Source organism: Canis aureus, chromosome 14 (genome assembly GCF_053574225.1).
Source record: "Canis aureus isolate CA01 chromosome 14, VMU_Caureus_v.1.0, whole genome shotgun sequence".
Classification (NCBI taxonomy): Eukaryota; Metazoa; Chordata; class Mammalia; order Carnivora; family Canidae; genus Canis; species Canis aureus.
In genome coordinates this window covers 38,809,138-38,831,958 of record NC_135624.1, presented here as the reverse complement: position 1 = coordinate 38,831,958, position 22,821 = coordinate 38,809,138, and the positions used below count along the sequence as shown (strand labels likewise).

The 22,821-nt window shown below is 54.7% G+C and overlaps 2 protein-coding genes across 16 annotated transcripts in view; one reads left to right on the top strand and one right to left on the bottom strand.

The window, feature by feature from the left end:
- SLC45A4 (solute carrier family 45 member 4) overlaps window positions 1-6,061 on the top strand; it is a 77,984-nt gene extending 71,923 nt beyond the window's left edge. For 11 of the 12 annotated variants that reach the window (XM_077847433.1, XM_077847434.1, XM_077847432.1 and 8 more), the window contains 4 exons: window positions 383-1,419; window positions 2,036-2,135; window positions 3,221-3,432; window positions 5,479-6,061. In XM_077847433.1, coding sequence (XP_077703559.1) covers window positions 383-1,419; window positions 2,036-2,135; window positions 3,221-3,432; window positions 5,479-5,835 — 1,706 coding nt within the window. In that variant the 3' untranslated portion in view covers window positions 5,836-6,061. Of the gene's footprint in view, window positions 1-382; window positions 1,420-2,035; window positions 2,136-3,220; window positions 3,433-5,290; window positions 5,371-5,478 lie in introns of all 12 variants that reach the window. The other variant, XR_013351963.1, reaches the window with a different exon arrangement.
- A 12,702-nt stretch (window positions 6,062-18,763) lies between these two features.
- The window catches only part of DENND3 (DENN domain containing 3), a 50,095-nt gene continuing 46,037 nt past the window's right edge, over window positions 18,764-22,821 (bottom strand). For 2 of the 4 annotated variants that reach the window (XM_077847427.1, XM_077847429.1), the window contains exons 21-23: window positions 20,664-20,782; window positions 20,448-20,585; window positions 18,764-20,368 (exon numbers count right to left, since the gene is read on the bottom strand). In XM_077847427.1, the coding sequence (XP_077703553.1) occupies window positions 20,168-20,368; window positions 20,448-20,585; window positions 20,664-20,782 (458 nt within the window). In that variant the 3' untranslated portion in view covers window positions 18,764-20,167. The remainder of the gene's footprint in view (window positions 20,369-20,447; window positions 20,586-20,663; window positions 20,783-22,821) is intronic. The other 2 variants (XR_013351962.1, XM_077847428.1) reach the window with 2 other exon arrangements.

Here is a 22,821-nt window from a genome sequence, read left to right as displayed (position 1 = left end):
CCTGCACTCGGGCTCTGTTGACATCCGTTGGGAACAGCAGCTTCCTGAGCTTAGGGCTAACGCGGTCAGGACTGCCCGGAGTCGAGGGCAGCCATCCATTTCCTGTCCTGGCAGAGAGCTGCTCCCGATTCCTTAGGCAGGAGTCTGTTAATCTCCAAACCTAGGGTCAGCTGTAGTTTCTCGTCTTGTTTTTCCTACCGTTTCCTCATTTTCCATCCCCAAAACTCATCCTGACTCAGGACGTAGCTATGAGTGGTGGCCCTGGTCCAGGATTAAGGATAGAGGCCCTTCTAGACCTTTCCTAGCTTCTCCTCCTCAGGGAGGGAGTGTCGAGGCGCCCTGCACCACTCACGGGCTCCCTCTGTCTCTCCCACCTGATCAGGCCTCGGCGGGGCCATCGGCTACGTGCTGGGGGGCCTGGACTGGACCCAGACCTTCTTGGGCGCCTGGTTCCGGACACAGAACCAGGTGCTCTTCTTCTTCGCGGCCATCATCTTCGTGGTGTCGGTGACCCTGCACCTGTTCAGCATCGAGGAGGAGCAGTACAGTCCCCAGCAGGAGCGGGGCGGGGAGGCGGCCGACGCCCTGGCCCCCACTGCCCGCGTGCACATCCTGGACGGTGGCGTGGCCCTGTTCCCCGAGGAGGTGCAGTCAGAGCATGAGCTCACCCTGGACTACCTGAGTGTGGACATGGTGCGGAGCAAGAGCGACTCCGTGCTGCACGTGCCGGACGCCGCCCTGGACCTGGAGCCCGAGCTGCCCTTCCTGCCCGACATCGAGCCCTCCATCTTCCACGACGGCTCGTACCCCGGCACCCCCCGCAGCACCAGCCAGGAGCTCGCCAGAGCCAGGCCGGCCCGCCTGGCCTCACTGCTCAGGGAAACCGCGAAGGAGGATGAGACGCTGCTCGATAATCACTTGAACGAAGCCAAAGTCCCCAACGGGAGCGGCTCTCCCCCAAAAGACGGCCTGGTCGGCTACACCAGGGTGGACACGAAGCCCTCGGCCGCCTCCGGCTCCATGAGGCGGCGAAGGCACATGTTCCGCCGCCAGGCCTCCAGCACCTTCTCCTACTACGGCAAGATTGGGTCCCACCGCTACCGCTACCGGCGGGCCAACGCCGTGGTCCTCATCAAGCCGTCGCGCAGCATGAGCGACCTGTACGACTTGCAGAAGCGGCAGCGGCAGCGCTGCCGACACCGGAACCAGAGCGGGGCCACCACGTCCAGTGGGGACACGGAGAGCGAGGAGGGGGAGGGCGAGACCACCGTGCGGCTGCTGTGGCTGTCCATGCTGAAGATGCCCAAGGAGCTGATGCGGCTGTGCCTCTGCCACCTGCTCACCTGGTTCTCCGTCATCGCTGAGGCCGTGTTCTACACCGACTTCATGGGCCAGGTCATCTTTGAAGGGGACCCCAAGGTGAGAGCCCGGGCCCTCGCTTTTGGCACCCAGAAGGGTGCTGGCCGGGGGGCGTGTGACAGCAGGAGGGACGGTGGCCAGGGGCTCAGCGGCAGAGGAGCTGCTCCCGAGACGGCATCCACTGCCCGGTGCCCGTGTGGTGCAGGGGGGAAGGCAGACTGGGGGCAGCTGGCCACGTGTACCCCAGATTCTGTGGTTAGGGGTATGCGGTGATGAGCTGGAGAGGCTTGAAGGAAGGCGGTACCCCGCCACTCCGTACCCACCTGCCCCTTGCTGCTCGGGGGCAGGGGGTGGAACCCGTGTTACCTGCGGCCCGGCTCGCCTGGGACCTGCTTCTGTTCCCATGGCATCAGCTGCCTCACACCTGTGGCCTGAGCACAGGCCCGGCTTCCCTCCCCTCCAGGCAGGCCTCCCTCGGACTCCGGCGCAGGGCAGGGGTGAGGCTGCGGGGGCTTAAAACAGCCCGGAGACCAGCCTGAGGCTCCTGTCCCGTGTAGCGCTCAGCACTGTAAACAGCCTGCCCTCGGTTGAGATGGGAAGTAACTTTCCTTCGCCCAAAGGGTGTGGCACATCGTCCTTGCCAGCCCCGAACCTCAGTCTCTCCTTTCTGGAACAGGCTCCCTCCAACTCGACCGCCTGGCAGGCCTACAACGCCGGTGTGAAGATGGGCTGCTGGGGCCTGGTCATTTACGCGGCCACCGGTGCAATTTGCTCAGGTAAGTGGTCCTCTGGGCCGGTGGCGGCGTTCCCTGGGAGATGCTGTGGGTTGGGAAGTGGGGCCGAGGTCAAGGTCATCGTGCTCTGAAGGTGGGCCTGACTCTGAATGCAGCTGTGGCTCAGGGGCAGAGGCGTGGAGACTGGTGTGTCTAGAATTGTGCCTCCCGAGCCCCCATGCAGGCTGGTGTTGTGAGCTGGTTCCTGCCCAGCAGCTCCTCCGAGGGAGGCTGGCTAGGGTCGGGCCCAGGGGGATGGCGGGACTGCCCGAGCTGTGCCCGCGAGCCCGCAGAGGGCTCCGTGCATCTTAGCCAGGAGCACAGGGAGGGGGGTGCCAATCCCACAGTGGGCGTGAGGTCATGAGGTGTGTTCAGGTTCTGCACTGTCGGGGGGCGGGGGCTGGAGGTGCGGTTTTATCATCGAGGATGGGGGTCCAGGTGCCAAGCCCTAGTCTTGGGAGCAGCCTTCCAGAAATGGGGCTCAGCCAGGGCCCGGGGTCTCCTAAACAAGTCTGGTCTGGGTCCTGCCCCGTCTCTACACGAACCATAGAAGGGGAAGGTCAGCGTGGTGTCAACCTGGCCTGGACTTGAGGGTGGCCGAGGTCCAGGCCATCGGACAGCTGGAAGCCAGCCTGACTGGCTGTGTTTGGCAGAGATGCTTCCGGGGGGAGGTGATATTAAGCCGCTGGGTAGAAAGGAGGAGTGGGAGTCTGTCCCTTTAGACCAGGCATTTACTCCTGAGGAAACCAGCCACCCCTCGAGATCCCAAGTCTCGACCAGGTGTGGGTCTGGGCTCGGTGGGCTGCAGGGCAGGGAGGGTCCAGGGAGCTGCACGATGGGACCAGGCTCCCGACGCTGGGACCCGGAGGGCTGACTTTTCCCCAAAAGTGCTGGAGCCCCTGGGAGTTGAGCGAGGGAGGCATGGTGAGCTGCAGGTGTGTGGGGGTCGGGGCAGCAGTGTGGCGGCAGGTGGTCATGTGGTCGCGGGGAAGGGCCTCCGTGCCGCAGAGGCGACAAGGGGCAGGAGAGGTGGGCACGCGGCTCAGGGCCTCGTCAGTCACTGTCCTGTGGCCTCGCTCTCTCTGCAGCCCTGTTACAGAAGTACTTGGACAACTACGACCTGAGCATCAGGGTCATCTATGTGCTGGGGACGCTGGGCTTCTCCATTGGCACGGCTGTGATGGCCATGTTTGCCAACGTCTACGTCGCCATGATCATGATCAGCACCATGGGCATAGTCTCCATGAGCATCTCCTACTGCCCCTACGCCCTGCTCGGGCAGTACCACGACATCAAGGAGGTGCGTCCATGGCTGCGGGGGGCAGGGGGGCATGCGAGGGCGGGACACTGGGGGGGCAGTGGAAGAGGGGCTGGGGTACAAGGTCACCAGCCTGAAATGCATGTCAGGTCAGATCATCAGGCTCCGAAGCCCATACTCATTCTCTGCACATCTCTAGGCAGAGCTCCACGCCTTCCATGGGGGACACCTGGGGTGCAGACCACCCCCCTAGGTCTTTGGTTCTGAAGGGACCAACAGAGCCGCCTGCCCGGGTCAGTCCAAGGCACGGGTTTCCTGCCTCCAAAGGCCCTGCTCCTTCCGTGGCCTGGCAGCTGGCACCCCTGCCCTCTGGCACCTGCCTGGACGCTTCAGTTGCATCTTAGGGATTTTGTTTGGGTGCCCGGGGGGCTGGCTGCCCCTTGATATCCCCTCACAGGCCTCCAATGAGGGGAGCGCGACCAGCACTGTCCTGTCCAATAGATCATGGGCCATCTATCTAGGTCAGGCTACGCTTTTGAGTAGCTACCTTTAAATAGGGGTATAGACCCATAAAATCCCTTTAATGGCATATTCTGCTTATTGCAGCACATTCAAAATACCATTATTTCAACACACGCTCAGTACAAACTATTGATTGATGTGTCCAAGCCTTGAAATGCTGTGGGTATTTCACACCCGCGGTACCTCTCAACTCAGACCGGCCACCTTGCCAAGTGCTCAGCAGCCACAGTGCAGGTGTAGACCGTGGTTCTCAAGCTTCCAACACAGACCCTAGGAGTAAAGGAACACGAGAAAGCTCGTATTTCTTTCTTCCTAAACCTAAACTATGTTTAATCTTCTCTGTGCAATTACAGAAGCAAAGTAAATCCTGTGTGATTAGGTGCCTACCAAACACCAAACTAATGAAAACCAAAATAGAAGCATTATTTCTCAACAAGCCTTCCAGTTAAAGTATAACACGACTACAGGAAAGTACCCAAACTATAAAGGAACAGCTTAGCGGATTTTTCACAAACGAACGAGAAATTAATGCAGGCCAAGAAACCATAGAAGAGTGGTGCTGGTACTAAGCTCTAGCTCCGTGTAGTCATCTTGCCAATGTTTGAACCTTATGTGATTGGAATGTGTCTGCTTTGACTTCACGCCTGTGCTTCCCTCCTGTGCTTGCAGAGGGCGGTTCTTCATTCCCTTTCGTATTTCACCGTATGGCCACAGTTTATTGCTCCATTCTGCTGGCGGTGGCATTGGGTGGCGCCTTGTCCTGTGCGCGCTTGCAGTCCACCTGGGATACATTGTGCGTGTGTGTGGTTTGAGGTAGAAGAGCGTGACTTTATCGTTTTCCCATGGACGGGTAGCTGCGTGACCCAGTGCCACTCACTGTTAAGGGCCACGAGGTCCCCGGCTGCACTGCGGTGCGGGCCCTGTCGGAGTTGGGTGCCCGCGTGGGGGTGGTGTTTCCGGTCCCTCGGTACTCTCTTCCACTGGCCGGCCAGTCTGTCCTCAGACAAGCGTTCCACTGTTTTGTAATAAGACTCAAAACCTGATGCTGTACGTCCTTCAGCTTTGTTCTTCTGTAAGATTGTCTTGGGTATTCTTGACCTTTTACTTTTCTATCTAAATGTTAGATCAGTTTCTGGGCTTTTTAATTGAAAATGCACTGATTATATAGATCAATTTGGGGAGAGTTAAAAAACTTTGTAGTCTTGAGCCTCTCTACCCATAAACGTGGCATACTCTTCTGTTAATTCTTAGAGCATATCTGTAGATTCTTTTGGACGTCATACACAATCCCATCATCCGTGTATAATGAGATTTATTTTTTTCTTTTCCAATCCTTAATACATTTTATTTATTTTCCTTGCCTTATTGCAATGGCCAGAGTCTCCAATACAATGTTGAATAGAAGTGGGACGGGGTCGGGGAGACAGGCTGAGTGGTCGCCAAGCAGCTGAGTGGAAGGCAAGTTTTGTTTCCAGACTTCTGAGCTAATATTCAAACCACGGGAATGTTGACCGATGGTTTAACTTGCCCTCACAGCCCTCACTCTTGTGCTCTCTTCTCTTGCAGTACGTGCACCACAGCCCCGGGAGCTCCAAGCGTGGCTTTGGCATAGACTGCGCCATCCTCTCCTGCCAGGTGTACATCTCCCAGATCCTGGTGGCGTCTGCCCTTGGGGGCGTGGTGGACGCCGTTGGGACCGTGCGCGTCATCCCCATGGTGGCCTCCGTGGGCTCCTTCTTGGGCTTCCTGACAGCCACATTCCTGGTGATCTACCCAGAGGTGTCGGAAGAGGCCAAGGAGGAGCAGAGAGGCCTGTCTTCCCAGCCGACGGGTGACGGGGATGGCGGCGAGAAGCCCACCGTCCTGACGCTGTCCCGGAAGGAAGGCCTGCAGGGGCTGGTGGAGACAGAGTCGATGGTCTGAGCCTCACCCCGGTGCACACACATTCCAGGGGGGGTGGCCGGGGGGGCACGGGTGGCGGGCGGGTTGGTCACTATTGGCTTTGGTGGCAGCACAAACCAGAGTTCTTCACAACACGGTGGGGATGCAGTAGCTGTAGGGTAGGGCTGAGCCACTAGGCAAAAACACCACACTAATTACTTTTTCCACGATTAAAAAATCATTTGAAATATTTTTTTTAATTGAAAAAGATCTTCTAATTTCAACTTGTATTCTGCAGGTGTATTATTCTGCATGTTTTAAAATTATAAGCCAGATTTACAATCGAGACAAGCAATTTAGAGAAAAGTAAGATGTTCATTTCCCAAGGTCATAACCAAACACGAAAGTATGTGCTGTCGTTGCTGCGTGTGCCCCGCGTGCGTCCCGCGGACAGCAGCGTGTAGACCGTGACTGAGCCCTTCCGTCACCTCTCCGGACGCCCGCACGGTCGGGTCGTGCTGTCAGGTGTCCTCACGTTCTGTTGGTGCTGCAGTTATTGGAGAGTATTTTTCTTTACTTATTTTAGAAAAAATTTTTTCTCTCAAAACTGGTTTTCTTAGAAGAAAACAGCATCACGTCTTTTCCTCAGATTCTGACAGATGGCGCGTGGGGCAGGCCTGCCTCTGGGCAGCGGTGGGGGGCAGCGGGGGGCGTGGTGACAGGGACCCCCTGGGCAGGAGAGGGCGATCTGAGCGTGCCCCGCGGGGGCAGTGCCCCGCCAGCAGGTGGGCCCCAGCAGGTGCGCACACGTCCATCCCCGGCCCCCCGACCCCGTCGTTTTCGTCCGGAGCTCCCTGGAGAGGTCGTCGACTCCTTTGTTGCACTTTGACTCGTGTTTAAACCATTTGTTGGGGAAATCATGAGGGCAGAGCCCAGGCGCGGCCTTGCCCCCTGGGTTCTGCTGCCAGGCCTACCTCGGGTGTGTGGGACTCGCCCCGGCGCGTGGGGACTCCACGCACCGGGACTTCTCTGACCTCTTCTGACCTCGTCGCCTGCTCACCCCGCTCGACGCTGGAGTCCGAGCAGTGGCAAAGTGAAGCAAGTGTCTGGGACCCAAGGAAGGTCCGCTCCCCGGAGGACTCTGCAGCGTTTCTGCTTTCAGCGTCTAAGCGAAACTCGGACTTTGGGGAAGCACAGTCACGAGATGCTGCAGCTGCGTGGGAATGCTCTTCAAAACCACAGTCTCTATAACTGAGCAGTTTCTGCTTTTCTTTTGGAATGGTCAGTCCAAGCTTCCTGATGTCACCTGGACACAGACGATGGTATAACTTCGCTGCCTCAAGTTGTTTCTTTTTTTTTTTTAAATAAAGAACTTTAAGATGCATGAACAATCATGCTGCAATATGATCATTCTAAAGCAAATATATACACATATATGTAATATATATATGTATATATATTTCAAGATGAGACTAAGCAGTTTTTAAATAAATTACTTGAATTTTCTGTGTATTCAAAGGACTGGCTGTCTAGCGTACTTGGCCGGCCTCTGGTCGCGCCGTGTCCCCCAGCCGCTGGTGGCACTGGGCAGGTTGTGTTTCGTGTCCAAGGAGCAGTAGTGCCTGCCCACAGCGGCCCCCCTTGCACTCAGGAGCCCGGGACCTCCGAGAACTGGCGCCAGGACGCAAGCGTTTTCTGTGTGTTGACCGTGAGGCGGCCTAGGGAATGTCGAGCTCGGACAGGGACAGTCCTCCTGCTGCTGGAAGCGCTGCTGGCCTCCGTGCAAAGCCCCAGCCTCCTGTGCCAGCCGGGCCGGGCCCCCTTGGCAGGCCCCGGATCCAGTGCGGCCCGTCCGCCTGATGGCTTTGTGACCCTGGGTCCTTCCACTTTGGTTCCCGGGACCCTAGTTGGGTTGGGTCCTCCAGGTCGCAGCCTGCCCTGCTGGGGTCACCAGGAAAGGGGGTGGCAGGAGAGTAGAGGATTTGGGGCAGGGGTGGATCAGTCCCGAATTGAGATATGATGTGAACCGAACACAGGCCTCCAGCAGGAGGGCCGTGGCTCCCCGGGCAGCCGCCTTCTGTGCCCGGTGCCCCCAGACCTGGAGCCCGACAGCTGTGTGTGCGGGACGCGCGGGGCCCAGGCTGGCGTGAGGGGCTTCCAGCGGGACCACCACCAAAGATGTGTGTCAGCCCTTGCAGCCCCAGCCTCACGCTTCCCCGTGATCTGAAACGACAAGGCCCCCGGAGGACACTGTGAGGCCCTTAGGGTCACGACACCCTGCACCCTGAAAGCAGCCCGGGGCGGGGCTGCAGACGCCGGTGGCTGTGCAGGTGTTTGCAGGGCATGCAGCCCGGTGGATGCTGACGACCGCTCTTTCTTACTCTGTGGGCCTGGTCAGTGTGCAGACCTGCGAGGAGGGGGAGGTGCCTTGTGGTTGGGGTCAGAGTCGTCCGCAGCTGCCGCCTTGGGCTCTTGGTCCGGGTGCGAGCGCGGAGGTGCGCCTCTGCCCTCCCTTGCAGCGAGGGGATTTCAGGATTGTTCAAGGTCGCACTGACTCGAGACCCTTGAGTGTCTTCACCTGTGTCTTAAGAGGTGCGAGGAGGAGCTGGCTGTTTGCACAAGGTGGTTGTTGTCTGTGGCTCAGGTGGGGTTCCCAACGCTGTAGCTCAGTGGGGACGCAGCAGACGGTCCCAGGGCCATTCGTGTGCAGCCTGGTGACTGACAGGCCCCTGGGTGGCCTTGGGCTTTGTGGGCACAGCTCAGTGGGCTGGGAGCACGGCCAGTGGGCATGCTGTTGGGTGCATGGCTGTGTAGCATTAAATGGGCTTGTCACCAAAATAGGCTAACGTTGGTCTGATTTGCCCTTTTGTTCCCCATAAGTCAGCAAAGTAAAGAATCTGGCAAAGAAATGACCCAAACACATGCAGTTGAAGTCTGGGTTGTGCTGGAGACTGCGTGTGGGGAGGAGGTGGGGTGCTGTCCGCGTCAGGCCAGGCCCCCACTCTGCGCCCCTTAGCCCCTGATGTGTTGGCCGAGGGCCGTCGTGACCGTGCGGTGGCAGTGGGGGCAGGAGGCTCAGCAGCAGCTTCACACCTGCTGAGCGAGGCGGCCGCTGCGCACTGCCCCTGACACCCAGCCTTGGGTTCCTGGAGCCCTCGGGAAGACCAGGCCAGGCGCAGGCAGGGAGGCAGGGTGACCAGCGCCCCCCTCAGGTGCTCACATGAGTGTCTGAGGTACCAAAGTGTGGGGAAGCAGGTCCCTGACACGCGCCCCCCCCCCCCCCCCATCCCCAAAGTGGAGCCTGTGTGCTGGGCCGCAGGCAGCAGGATGTGGAGAGAAGCCGAGAGCGGGCTAAGGGGCAGGGCAAGGTGGTAAAACACAACCAGTTCACACCGGGTTTGGGTCCGGTTGGAGACCCAAACCCGCGTTGGAGAAGACCCACCAAACGTTCCTTTCCCCCACCCGCCCTCCTCGGAGCTCTGCCCACCTCCGGCGGGGAGGGGGGGAAGCAGGGCCCCGTAGCTGCTGGAACCCCCCCTGCCATCCTCGTGCATCCACAAGCAGCTGCTCTGCAGGCCCAGCATCCGCCTGCCTGCCTCGGGGCCTGGGGCTGCCCTGGAGGCCCCTCCGTGGGGCGCTTGGCCAGGTGGGTCCCATCGGCACAGCGCTGGACACTCGTCACGTTTGGGGGCCCAGCTGGAAAGCCGCCCGTTACCTCCTCACCGAAGCCAGCCGCCGCCATCCCGGCCTGAGCCCCGAGCTGGGCCGCTCCGCTGTGACCTCGGGGTGGCCTGGTGCTCCCTCCCCCGGGCTGCCAGGGCCACCCCCCCTCGTGCTGTGGACTGAGACGCGCTCTCGGGGGCAGAAGGACCCATTTGTTGGAAATGCCTCTTGTTACCAGACTCCCCAGGCATCTCGGAACAACGCTATTTAGTTCCATTGTGAACTGGCCACAGGACAACTTTTTTCTATCAACTTATTAAGTTGGGGCAGTATAATAGCTCTTGCTGATTTTAGCAACGATATAAGTGTGTGTTAAACACATAATGTTTTATGAGGAGAAGGGACTATAAAGAAGAGTAATATCGCACATTAACTTTTTTTATTAGGTGGTGAAAAGCAGCCTGGTGTCTGTGTCCGCAGAGCCCGTGGTTCTGTGGTTTCCCAGGTGACCTTGCCTGCATGTCTGCTGCATTTCTGTCCCTTCCTCCGAGGCCAACCTGGCCTCCCCCCAGGGCCTCCCTGGGTCTGTTTTGCTGTAAGTCTGTGGTTAAATCTTAATAAACCTTTCCCTACCAGGTGACCACGTGGGTGTGTCTGAGTCACTTCCCCCCAGGCCCCTCCCTGTGCCTTCCTGTGCTGGGCTGGGGCGGCCTGGGTGGGTGGGGTGGGGGAGGGCGGCTGCCGACTGGCAGGGGCTCCTGTGGTCCCCCCAGACCCCCCTCCCCACCCTGCAGCCCTTAGTCCCCTCTTCCCGGCCGTGTTGGAACCAGCACAGGCCACCTTCAGCGAGGCCCCTCCCGACGCCCCCGGCCCAGGGTGCCGAGGTCACGCTCTGCCCACCTCCCGGTGCCCAGGTGGGAGCTCAGCCAGGCTGAGCGGGTCGGGGTGTGGGAGGTGACGCCCAGCCGGTAGCCTGTCCCCCTGCCCCCCTGGCCCGGGGTGGCCGCAGAGGGGGAGCTGCTCAGAGGCGGGGCCGCACCTCTGGCCATGCACGTAAAGCAGCTGCAGCCTGAGGCCCGGGGTGCGAGGGTGCGAGGGCATCGAGGGCATCGGGCTGGAGGGGCCCTGGAGGCGGAAGCTGCTACCACCCGGGGACTGGAGGAAGTCCGGAGGAGGCCGGGGGGGGGGGGGGGGGGGGGTTGGTGGGGGCCACGGGCTGGTGACCTCGGAATGGGGAGGGCTGCTCGTTTTGGAGTTTGGAGGATCCACTGGCCCTGGGGCACAGGGTGTGGGGGTGGTGAGGGGCGGAACGGGGTGGAGGGAGGAGCCCACGGCAGCAGAGGGGGGTGGGAGCCCTGTGGGCACCTTCTGCGGCCTCGGAGCCACAGCGCCCCCTGCCGCCCGCCTGCCCTCCACCAGCCTCACCTGGGCTCAGCTCACCTGGGGGGCAGGTGCCACCGGCCGGGTGGGGGTGGGGCAGCAAACTAGGGGCCCCAGCCTGCTAGACCCTCTCCCCTCTCCCCCCGGGCTGACACAGAAACCACGTGTTTTTTTGTTTGTTTTTGTTTTGTTTTGTTTTACAAAAACGGAACTGCACATGGATGGGCTTGCAATCTGCATGTTTAGCAAAATACTTTTTTTTGGAGATTTTATTTATTTGAGAGAGAACATGAGCAGAGGGAGAAGTGGACTCCCCCCGAGGAGCAGGGAGCCCGATGTGGGGCTCGATGCCAGGACCCTGGGACCGTGACCTGACCCGAAGGCAGCTGCTTCACCAACTGAGCCACCCTGGCGCCCCAAAATATGTGATCACTGTATTCGCAGGTAGAGGTCTCCTACGTCCTTTCAACAAGATGGACAGAGGCTTTTTGTTGGGGGTTTTTCTGTTTCTGTTAGCGAAGTTTGTATCTGTCTACTGTGTAGATCTCATCTATCTTTCTAAAAATGCAGCACTAATTTAATTTTTCTGGGTGATGAACCTTAGGATTTTCCTGGGAAGGGTGGGACACCTCAGGTAGGACATAGGTGGGCAAAAACAATTTATTTGTAAAACAGTTAAACTCTTCAGGAGAGCTCCCGCCTCTGGCCTGTAGCTCAGTCTGGAGAACGCACTGGTGGTAATTACCCGTCTTTTATTTGCTTCCACTGGTTCTTTTACATCATTGTGTTACTTGGTTCTTCCAACAAAATGGAGAGAAGGAGACTGTATTATAATTCTTAGATCGGGAAACTACTCTGAGAGGTACCAGAAGGTGGACACACGGTGTTCTATTCCAGGTCCTTAGAAATGATAGGAAACACACACACACACACACACACACACACACACACACGCCCTCGGACAAGAGGGGAGGGATCCTGGAACGATGGAAACCCGACAATCAGGCTGAAGAGGAACCGATCTGAAATGCTCACAGGGTACCTTTGCTGGGGGGGGGGGCGGCGAGGTTCCCTGTGGAGGGGGTTTTGGGGTGTCGCACATGTCCCATCCCTGCCTGGAGGAAAGTGAGGCTCCGGGAGGGAAGCCCATCCCATCGCCGTTAAAGATTTTAGTGTTTATGTTTATGAAGGGAAATGGTATCGTATTGTTTTGTTTTTCCTTGGTAATGTCTGGCGTTGGTCGCAAGGTACTATTGGTATCAAAAAATGAGATAGGGAAGCATTCACTCCTAACTTTTAGGAAAAAAAATTACTGTATAACTTATGCTTTTTCCTTGTATGTTTAGAAGATTTCATCAGTGAATTTTTTTTTAAAGATTTACTTATGAATTTTAGAGAACCAGCGAGTTGAGGGGGGAAGGGCACAGAGCAGAGGGAGGGAGAGAATCCCAAGCAGGCTCCAGGCACAGCGTGAGCCCAACGTGGGCCGTCCCCTGACCCTGAGATCAAAATCAGGAGCTGGGCGCTCACCCGACGGAGCCACCCAGACATCCCCACTGGTGAATTCTTTGTGAAATTGTCTTTATGCAAAGGTTCTAAACCATGGGTTGTCTCTTGAATAGAAATGAGGCTGTTGAGGCTGTTTCTTCTGGAATGAGCTTTGATAGTTTGTGCCTTTCAAATAGTGTTTCCGTTCCAGCCAGATGTCAACTTTATTGGCATCAAGTTCAAAATATTCCTTTATTATCTTTTTCAACAGCTGTTGGATCTGTAGTGATTTTTTGTTGTTGTTGTTCTGGTTTTTAATTGAGGTGAATTTACATATGGAGACAGGCAGTGTACACGTCTCTGGGTTTTGACATATGCACCCTCCTCACACAGTCTGTGTAGAACATCTTCACTCCAGAAGGTCTCCCCTTGAGGCCTTCCGATTCAATCCCATCCTACATTTATGTTGATTAGATATTGGGCAACCACTGGTATGAACTTGGTCACCATGGATTGGTTTTTGTCTGTTTGGGACTAAATATGAGTGGAAACAGAGTCTGTGGCCTTCCCGCCTGGCTGCTTTCACTCAGCTCACTGCCTCTGAGTTGTGCACACTGCTGTGTGCGTGGCCAGCCAGTCTCTTCTCACTGATGTGGAGCGAGGACTCCACTGTGAGGACGCGCCACATCTGCTCTCTGGATGATGGTGTTGCCAATACACGGTTATTACAAATTAAGATGCTCGGTTTTCATTCCTCTCAGGTGATAAACGAGGTGTGGGGGACGCCGGGGGGCGGGGTGCTCAGTCGGTTAAGCATCCCACTCCTGATTTCGGGTCAGGTCATGATCTCAGGGTCGTGAGATTGAGCCTCACATGGGGATCCCCCTTCAGTGGGGAGTCTGCTTAGGGTTGTCTCTCTCTCCCTCTAAAATAAATAAATCTTAAAAAAAAAAAAAATAACAACCACGAAGTGGAATTAAGTAACTGGCAAGCAGTTCTCCCAAAGTGGTTATGCTGCTTTTATCCAGCAGTGGGCGACTGCTGTCTTGGTCGGTCCATTCCATTGGTTTCATATCCTCACCTATGTTCACTATTGTGAGCCTTTAATATTAGCCATTCTAGTGACGATCAGATGGTATTTCATGGTGGCTTAATGTCTTTCCTAAATGACTATTTTAAGCATCTTTTCAAATTGGCCATCCATATATCTTCATCGGAAAAGTATCCTTTGCCCATTTTTTAATCGAGCTGTTTGTATTGATTTGTGGAAGCTCTTTATATGTCATGGGTATAAGTCTTTGTCAGGTACAGCACTGTAAATATTTACTCCCAGGTTTTTCTTGTTTTGTTTTGTTTTTTACTTTCTTAATGTATTTTAGTGAGGTCCAATTTATCAATTTTTTTCCTACTTAGCTATTATTGTGTTCTCTTTAGGACATTGTTATCTGTACCAAGGTTGCAAAGATATTCTACGCTTGTTTCTAGAACTTGTAACTTTACATCTAGGTGAACCACCTTGAATTAAATTTTTTGAAGTGAGATTAAGGTTGAGCTTCTTCCTTTTTCCATATATTGGTCCAGTTGTTGCAGCACTATCTGTTGAAAAAAAATTTCCTTACTGAATTGTCCTGGAATCTTTGTTGAATCCCAGCTGACTATATGCTTATGTATCTAGATCCTACATTCTGTTCCATTGATCTATTTATGCCGCATCCCATGCTCTTACCTTCCTAATCATTGAAGCTCTGGGGGGAAGCTTTAAATCACATAGTGTCCGTTCTCTAGCTTTGATCTTTTCCAAGGTTATCTTGACTATTCAACTCTGCATTTCCATGTATATGTGCATGTGTGCGTGAGTGCCTATCACACTGTCAACATACTTTTTTTTTTTAAGATTTATTTATTTATTCATTCAGAGAGAGCGAGAGAGAGGCAGAGACACAGGCAGAGAGAGAAGCAGGCTCCGTGCAGGGAGCCCGACGTGGGACTCGATCCCGGGTCTCCAGGATCACACCCCGGGCTGTAGGCAGTGCTAAACCGCTGCGCCACCAGGGCTGCCCGACATACATATTTTTAAATTGTTTGGGGGACCCCTGGGTGGCTCAGCGGTTGAACATCTGCCTTCAGCTCAGGGTGTGATCCCGGGTCCCGCATCGGGCTCCTAATGTGATAGGCATTAAATCAGTACTTTGAAGGCTATGCTAGTGTTTGATTTTTAATTTTTTAAATCGTTGAGTTACTGATCTAGTTTTCCATATATTTGGGTAATTATCAAGTAATCTGAAACATTTGGCTGAAAAATACAACACTTTTGGCTTAAAAATTATCATCAGTTGCCACAGTAATTCTTACACTATAACCAAAGACCAGTTTTTAAAAGGAAACACCTTTCCACAAACCTATTCCTGGGTTATTTTTGGTACTACTTTTTCTGTCTTACCTGGAAATAATTTACAAAAATAGCTTACTGAAATTGGCACTAAAGAACAAAAGAGGAGAGGAGTCAGGAACAGGATAAGAAGAGGTATGATTGGGGACCCCTGGGTGGCTCAGCAGTTTAGTGCCACCTCCGGCCCAGGCCGTGACCCCAGGGTTCCCACATCGGGCTCCCTGCAGGGAGCCTGCTTCTCCCTCTGCCTGTGTCTCTGTCTCTCTGTGTCTCTCATGAATGAATAAATAAAATTTAAACAAAAATCACATTGGGATTCGATTTAGAATTATATTGAATCTACTGGGTTGACTTGCTGAGAACTAACATCTTTATAATATTTCATCTAATCCATAAACATAGTATATTTTTTCATTAGGCCTTTCAAAGTTTCCCTCAGCGGTGTTTCTGAGTTCTCAGTGTACAGGTCTAGCACATCTTTTTCATTAAATGTATTTCTCTTTGATATGCTTTTACTGCTCCTGAGTCCTATTGTTACACTTTCCAATTGTTTCCTGTTAAAATATAGAAATGCAATGATTATCCTATATTGACCTTGTATCCCACAATCTTGCTGAATGTGCTTGCTCTGGTACTTCCTTAAATAAATAGATTCTTTAGGATTTATGTAATCAGTAATGCTGGAGTGAATAAAGGTAGTTTGTCCTTCTAGTTCAATCTTTTCATTATTTATTGTTGCCTTCGTGCCGTGGCCAGGACCTGTAGCGTGGTCTTGAGTGGGGGGGTAGGGGGTGAATGTGAGCGTGCCCGCCCTGTTCCCGCCCCAGGGGGGAGCAGCCAGGGTGCCGTGCACCAGGACTGTGGGTTCCTGGAGGTGCTCTGTGTCAGTGTGAGGAAGCTCCCTTCTCAGTTTGTCAGGATATTTATCTTGAACGATTATTTTATTGTTTTTTTCCTGCATCTGTGGAGGTAACTACTGTGGCTTTTCTCCTTTATTCTGTTAATAAGTGGAATTTGCAGGTTGATTTTCAAATGTTAATTAACCTTGCATTCCTGGGACAAGCCCCACAGGGCCACAGTCTTATCCTTTTAAAATGTTGTGGGATTCAATTGGCTAATACTTTGGTCAGGAATTTTGCATCTATGTTCACAAAGGGAACCAATGTGTAATTTTATTATCCTGTAAGATCTTGGTCAGATTTTAGGACAGCATCATGCCCATCTCCGAAAGGCTTCAGGAAGTGAGCTCTATACTCCTGAAAGACTTCTATGATTCTCATAATCCATCCCCAAGAGTTTGTTAGAACTCAGTAATGCAGTCCACAGGGCCCTGGGGTTTGTGTGGGAAGGTTTTTGACTAAAGTCAGTTTCCTTGACAGATGTAGAACTGTAAGACTTTCTATTTCTTTTCTTTTTTTTTTTTTTTTTTAAGATTTTATTTATTTATTCATGAGACACACAGAGAGAGAGGCAAAGACACAGACAGAGGGAGAAGCAGGCTCCATGCAGGGAGCCCAAGGTGGGACTCGATCCCAGGACCCTGGGATCACACCCTGAGCTGAAGGTGGCGCTAAACCGCTGAGCCACTCAGGGATCCCCAAGATTTTCTATTTCTTCTTGCATTGGTTTCATAAAGTTGTTTCCCAAGAAAACTGTACATTTCATCAAATTTATTGCCATGAATTTGTCCACCTGCTGTTTTGGTGTCTAGATTTCAGCCTTTCTGTTTCTGATATTGGTAATTTGTGTTCGGCCCCTTTCTCTTGATTGTTTTTACTAGAGTTTACCAATTACTTTACAGAACCAACTTTCGGCTTTGATTGCTTTCCATTTCATTGATTTTGGTCCTATCTTTATTATTTTCCTCCTTTACATATTTTGGATTAAATATACTTTTTTATTTTTAAAGATTTTATTTATTTATTCATGAGAGACACACACAGAGAGAGGCAGAGACACAGGCAGAGGGAGAAGCAGGCTCCATGCAGGGAGCCCGACATGGGACCGGATCCCAGGTCTCCAGGATCATGCTGTGGGCTGAAGGCAGTGCCAAACTGCTGCGCCACCCAGGCTGCCCCTAAATATGCTTTTATTTTCTTGTATTCTTATGACGGAAGTTTAATTTTAAACCCTTCTTCTAATAGAGGCATTTAAAGCAATAACTTTTCTTCTAATCACTGCTTTAAACTACATCCCACAAATTTTCTAGTTCACAATTTCCTTTTTGATATTTTTATTTGACCTATACGTTATTTAGAAGTAATGTTTAATTTCCAACATTTTTACTTGGGGATTTTGAGGTAATTATTGCTGATTTAAGTTTGGTGTAGTCTGTTCACACTCATTTTATGGGCCAGCACACAATCTGGCTTGATGTACACCCCACGGACACGTGGAAAGAAGGGGTGTCCTGCTGTGGGCTGTAACGTTCTGTGACGCCCGGTCACGCTGGTGGATGGTGTTGAACCTTCTATGTCATTGGTTTTTGTTTACTGCTTCTATCAGTTACTGAGACAAGGGTGTGAAAATCTCCCAACGACCAGCGTAGGCTTGTGTTTCCTCCTACAGCTCTACCCTGCTGGCTTCATGTACCTTGAATGTCTATTAAGCACATATCCGTAGAGGATTATTACGTCTTGTGAATTAACAACAGTCTCACTAGGAACTGACTTGCCTCTTTAGTGTGACTCACACCTGTCAGTGCCTTGAGTCGGGGTCTGCTTTGTCCGACCCAAACAGTGACAGCGCCGATGGCATGGTGTGCTTATTTCACCCCTGGGGTTGGTGTACGTAAAGTGCGTCTCCTGTAGATGTGTATGTCTGCGTCTTCTCAGGACACTTGTCATTGCGTTTAGGGCCCACCCTCACCCAGGATGACCTCCTCTCCAGAACTCCGGGGCCACACCACAGGCTCCGGGGTCAGGACTCAGACTTGCCTTTCCGAGGGCACTGCAGCCACGGTCACGAGTTTACAGGCTCTGAGTATGTTCACGAGCGCCCCGCAAAGCAGCCTGGCCGGCCTACTCTCTGGGCTGTTCCTGGGCCCAGCAGTCGAGGGCCCTTCTTAGTCACCAGCCCAGCCCAGGGCTTCACGGGCGAGGCCTGGACCAGGGTCCCAGTCCTTGGGCCTCGGGCCACCTCTGTTCCACGGCACAGAAACCCAGAGCTCTGGAGTCCTGTGCATGCTCGGGGTCGCCCTAGAGCTGAGCAGTAGCAGCACAGTGAGAAACTAGTTTCCGAGTGTCTGAGCCTCTCCCCTCCAGGCGATCCCATGGCGCTGCTGCACGAAATCCAAACAATTCCAGGCAGCAGAGGCAGCGGGGCAACTGCCTGGCTTTCTATCCATGCCCTCCCCAGCCATGCAGAGAAAGTGCCCCTTTATCTTCCTAAGGAATCTTCTAGAAATAGAAGCCATGCACTTTTAATTCAGATGCAACAATCACATCTGATTGCAAGGTTGTCCTCTGAGAGCAGCTGATGCGTTCACATCTTCAGAAAGCAAATCCTAAAGATGGTACCAGGCGATCATCTGTGCGACTTCCGCAGTAACAGGAGCGGGGTGAGCTCTGGATTGGTGTTGAGAGCCGAGCCCGCACCCCAAAGCACGCTTTCTCGTCTCTTGTTTGAAATACAGCCAGAGAGCTGAAATCATATTAAAGTAGATTGGCTTCTCGTTCAAGATAAACGCTTTTTTTTTTTCTGTACCAACTTAATCCAGGTTTCTGAAGCCAAGGCAGGGAAGGCACCGTCTGTCTAATGAGTTCCAGCTCATCTGGGGCTTTCCCGTGACAAATCGTTCATCACGGAACCTCTTCAAAGCACAGAGGAAACACCAAAGGCATAAAGCGCCCTTTCCATTCTAACCACCCCCGCTGGCCACTCTATCACTGTCAAGTAAGACCTTGGAAATAATCACCACGAATAAAGGGAACGAAAAGTGCGCATTAAAATAACTCGATGGGTGCTGAGAGGGCATCAAGAGCAAACCCAGAATGTTATTCTGCAGCTCTCCCTCCCGTTAATGTGGGTAAAGTAAGAGACAGGACAGCGTTTAATAAACAAAGGAGTTTATTATTGATGAGGTGAAAATACCTGGTTATGTGTGGACTGACATTAAATAATTTATGAGTATTTTTGACAGGATTGACTGTAGTTGTTCATGTGTTTACAAAAGCAGAATTCAACGTCTGTCCTTTGCTGCGGCTGAGTCCTCCTCCTGGAAGTCAGGGACACGCCCTCTCCTCTGTAGGCACCTCAGGCCATCTGGCTGTCCCCGGCACCGCACCCCCAGAACACCCCAACATCTGGGTCGGTGATCTGGACCTTGCAGGTGCAGACCAAGGTCTGGTCGAAGCTTTTATCTGGGGGTTCCAGGTGCTACTGAAGCTCGGCCCTGTCTCGGGGTGAGTGAGGTCTGGTGCGGCGTCTGTGTTCCGGCAGCCGCCCCCGTGCGGCTGAGCTCTGCTGGGTCCTTCGGGGACAGGCCGCAGGCCCGCACACGCTGCTGTGAGGCAGATGCTCCCTCCACATCCGGGAACTATGCCAAAGCCTTCCTCGCTGGACACCGAGGGAGTGAATCTCAATATCGTAGTAAAAATGTGTAAGAGGTTCTTTCTTTTTCTTTTTTTTTTTTTTTCAAATATTTACTTTAGCAAGTAGGATCGTCTTCAGTTCAATAATACAGCACCATCTATGGAGACACACGGTGCACACAAGCTGTGGACGGTGGAAATGCGTCCCTGTGAGCGGCAGTGACTTCTAGAACACTCGATTATACATTCTGCTATTTTAGGTGGAACTACAGATGAAACTGTGATCTTTGGTAGGAAAGTCTCCCTGGGTTTCTTCATCATAAAAACTTGTCATTAAAGGAAAAAAAAAAAAAAAAAAACACAGAGCTTGCCTCAGCTAGCCCAGCCCTGTCCCCTCTGTCCCCTCCGCGGGCCCCTGCTCGGCATGGGCACAGCGAGAGGAGGCAGGGATGTGTTCAAGCACAAAGTGGTCATTTAAACACACCTCCTCTCACAGCTTTGCTGGGAACGAGGTCAGCTTAAGGCTGTGGGTCGCCCCTAAACCCGACGCTTACTCTACTTGTGCTGAATGAAGGAGTAGAGGAAACGCAAACCAGCTGCCTGAGGCTGGCAGGTCATACGTGGTGCTTTGGTTAAACCGTTCCCTGCCCTGGTGCTGGCCCCTGCTCGTGGGCTCCGGAAGGTTCTAGACAGCACGCACCGCAACTTCACAGCAACCTGACCCCACTGCCTCCCTGTGAAGCACCAGCCCGAAACGCTGTGGATACAGTTCAACCGGGACAGTAGAGAGCCATGCAGCCACACCGCCCCACCCCCCCGGGGGCCCCGACTGGCTCCCCGGCCCACCTTTTGGGGGAGCACGGGTTGGGGGGCAGGAGGGCGGGGCTCGTAGAGCACAGCCCCACTCGGCCCATCTGCCCGTTTACTCGACCTTCCAGATGGCGATCTTCCCCTCGCCCCCGCCCGACCCGCTCAGCACGTATCTGTCCTCCGCCGAGCAGAGCGTTGTCACCCTGTCTATGTGGGCCACCAGCTCCTTGGCCACCGTCTTCCTCTCGGCATCGATCACGTAGATTTTCCCTCTGGCCAGGCCCTGGGACAGGCCGGTGCCGCCTACCCAGATCTGCCAAGGACAAACGAGGGTGGTGGGGAAGGGAGGCCCCTGGAGGTGCGCTTGGGAAAGCTGGGGGTGCTCGCCTTACCTGCTGCTTCACTCTGATCATGCAGCTGACCTCGGAGCAGTCCTGAAGGGGGACCCGGTGAGGGGGCTGCGTCAGGTCTGCCAGGCTCCAGATGTAGATGCTGGCCAGTCCGGCGCACGCCACCCAGAGCTGGTCCTGCTGAAACACAAGTCACCGTGAGGCTGCTGGCGGCCACGGCACCCGAGCTGGCTCGGACGGTGCTGCCGGGACAGGTACCTCGGGGAGGAGCTGGAAACCCACGAAGGACGTGCTCATCTCCTTGAAGTTCTCGCCGACCTTCAGTTCTTGACAAAGGAGCCCGCTGGTCATCACGGCCACGATACTGGTCCCCGTGCCTGTAGACGGAAGGAGCCAGCATGGGGGACGGGGACGCCCGGGCACAGGGACGAAGCAGCTGGAGCCGTTGTCCTGTGCCAGCGCTGGCCCAGCGCTCCCAGCAACCTTGGTGACCGTCAGCCCCACCCTCGCCCCTGACGGGGGCCACCACCTGCAGCCCTACCGCGGACCCGGCGAGGGCCCGGGGGACCGTCTTGCCCAGTTTGGGATCTCGTCTCCCCGAAGCCACAGCCAGTCCTCCCCCGTCGGGGATGAAGGCGACCATGCCACATGCCCCTCAGCGCTTCTGTTTTCTCTGAATCCCTCTAAGAAAACGTCTCGTTGTGAACTAAAAGTCGCCATGGTGCCGGGGCTGCAGGTGTGGGGACAGGCTGCGCGGGGCGGACCAGGAGCACGCTCAGGCCCGGGCCGGGTGTGCGGGGCTGTCTCCCTCCTGCGTTCACTGCACGGGCCCCCTGCCCCCAGCTGAACCACCCCGTGTGCTGGCATTGGGGAGACAGGAGGGGCCGGGAGGGCGCAGGCCCACCTCTGGGAGCGCCAGCCGGATGCAGAGGGCGGCTCTGACCGGGGGACCTGGGGAGACACCAGTCAGAACCTGCCGCTCCGGCTTCCTGCGGCGGGTGAGCGGCCTGCAGGTCCCCCTCTGGCCCCCGGCCACGCCACAGGGGCCCCTTGCCCGCGGCCGCTGGGGTTTCAGTCCTGGACTGTGACAGCTGCCGGCCAGGTATGCCTTTGTCCACTTGGGCGAACTGGTGAGGCCCTTGCAATGCTGCCACTGGTTCAGGATACACGGGCTGCTCTGGAGAGAGTGTCCTGCCCTGGGACCCTCCTCAGCACACCCGACATGCAGCTCCCGGAGGTGGCTCCGGCAGGAGGGGACGCGGGACAGGGCAGGGCTCGAGGGCGGGAGCTGCGGAGCAGGGCCACGGTGCCCCACGTGCGGCCCTCTGAGGACGACAGCCCTTTGCCTCTCGCGGCCGTTAGGGAGCCCGCGGGGAAGGCCCATAGTCTATCTCACTTTTCAAAGACCGACTCCAAGGGACCAGCCATCCGGCGACAAAGCCTGGATTTGAACCTGCATGCAGCCACCTGAAGGCCGCAGCCTGGGCCCTGGGGTGTGGGCCTGGTGGGGGGGGCTCCCTCCTGGAAGGTGACCCGCACGCAGGCACGGGGCGCCCGAGGGAAGACACGGAGGACTGAGGCAGCTGTTGGACCAGAGCGGGAGGTCGCAGCCCCTCAGTCAGGCCCTGCCTCTGTGCACAGACGTCTTGCTCTGAGACCTGACCTGGTCCCCGCCTCTGCGCTGGGGACATCTGACCAAGGACCAGGGTTTCCATTTGTTGCTCTCGTTCAGAAAGAGATTCCTGACAACACTTCTTGGGTACCTGCTCTCGGTTTTCTGGAGAAACCCCACTTTTCTCATGGTTGTTAAATAGGAGACTACTCAGTGTATGAAGTTAACTTAGAAAATAAACAGGGTTCTGTGCTCTGTCCTCTCCCTCACTGTATGCAACGGGCACCATCCCGCCGGACACACACACCTGACAGCCTGACCGCCCCTCGAGACCAAGCCTGAGGCACGTGGTCCGTGAAAGGAGAGAGGTAAACTCACAACCTGCACACACTCCGAGGGCTTCCCCGAGGGCGCCCCTGGTTCTCTGATGCTTCAGTCAGTCCCCCCTGCTTGAGGGTACGGTGTGGGGCTGCCAACGCGGCTGGAAAGAGGAAATACCCCAAAATGAGGGAGCCCACAAATGCACGTATGAATTCTCAGATCCTAGTCTGACTCCCAAAGTGTATAAAGAGTAGAAAGCAGAGTTGTGGCTCCCCAAGCCAGAGAGGCTTCGTATAAAGCCCACGTGTTCCTGAAGGGTGAGGATTACAGCCAGAACCAGGTGTTACGTGCTCCAAGACTAAGGTCACAAGTGAAGTGTATTTACCCCACAAAAGCCTAAAACCAAGCCTCTGCACAGGGTTAAAACGACTGGCCAGTAAGTCATGTAATGACCATCTAGAACGAGCCCTAACGGTCTTTACA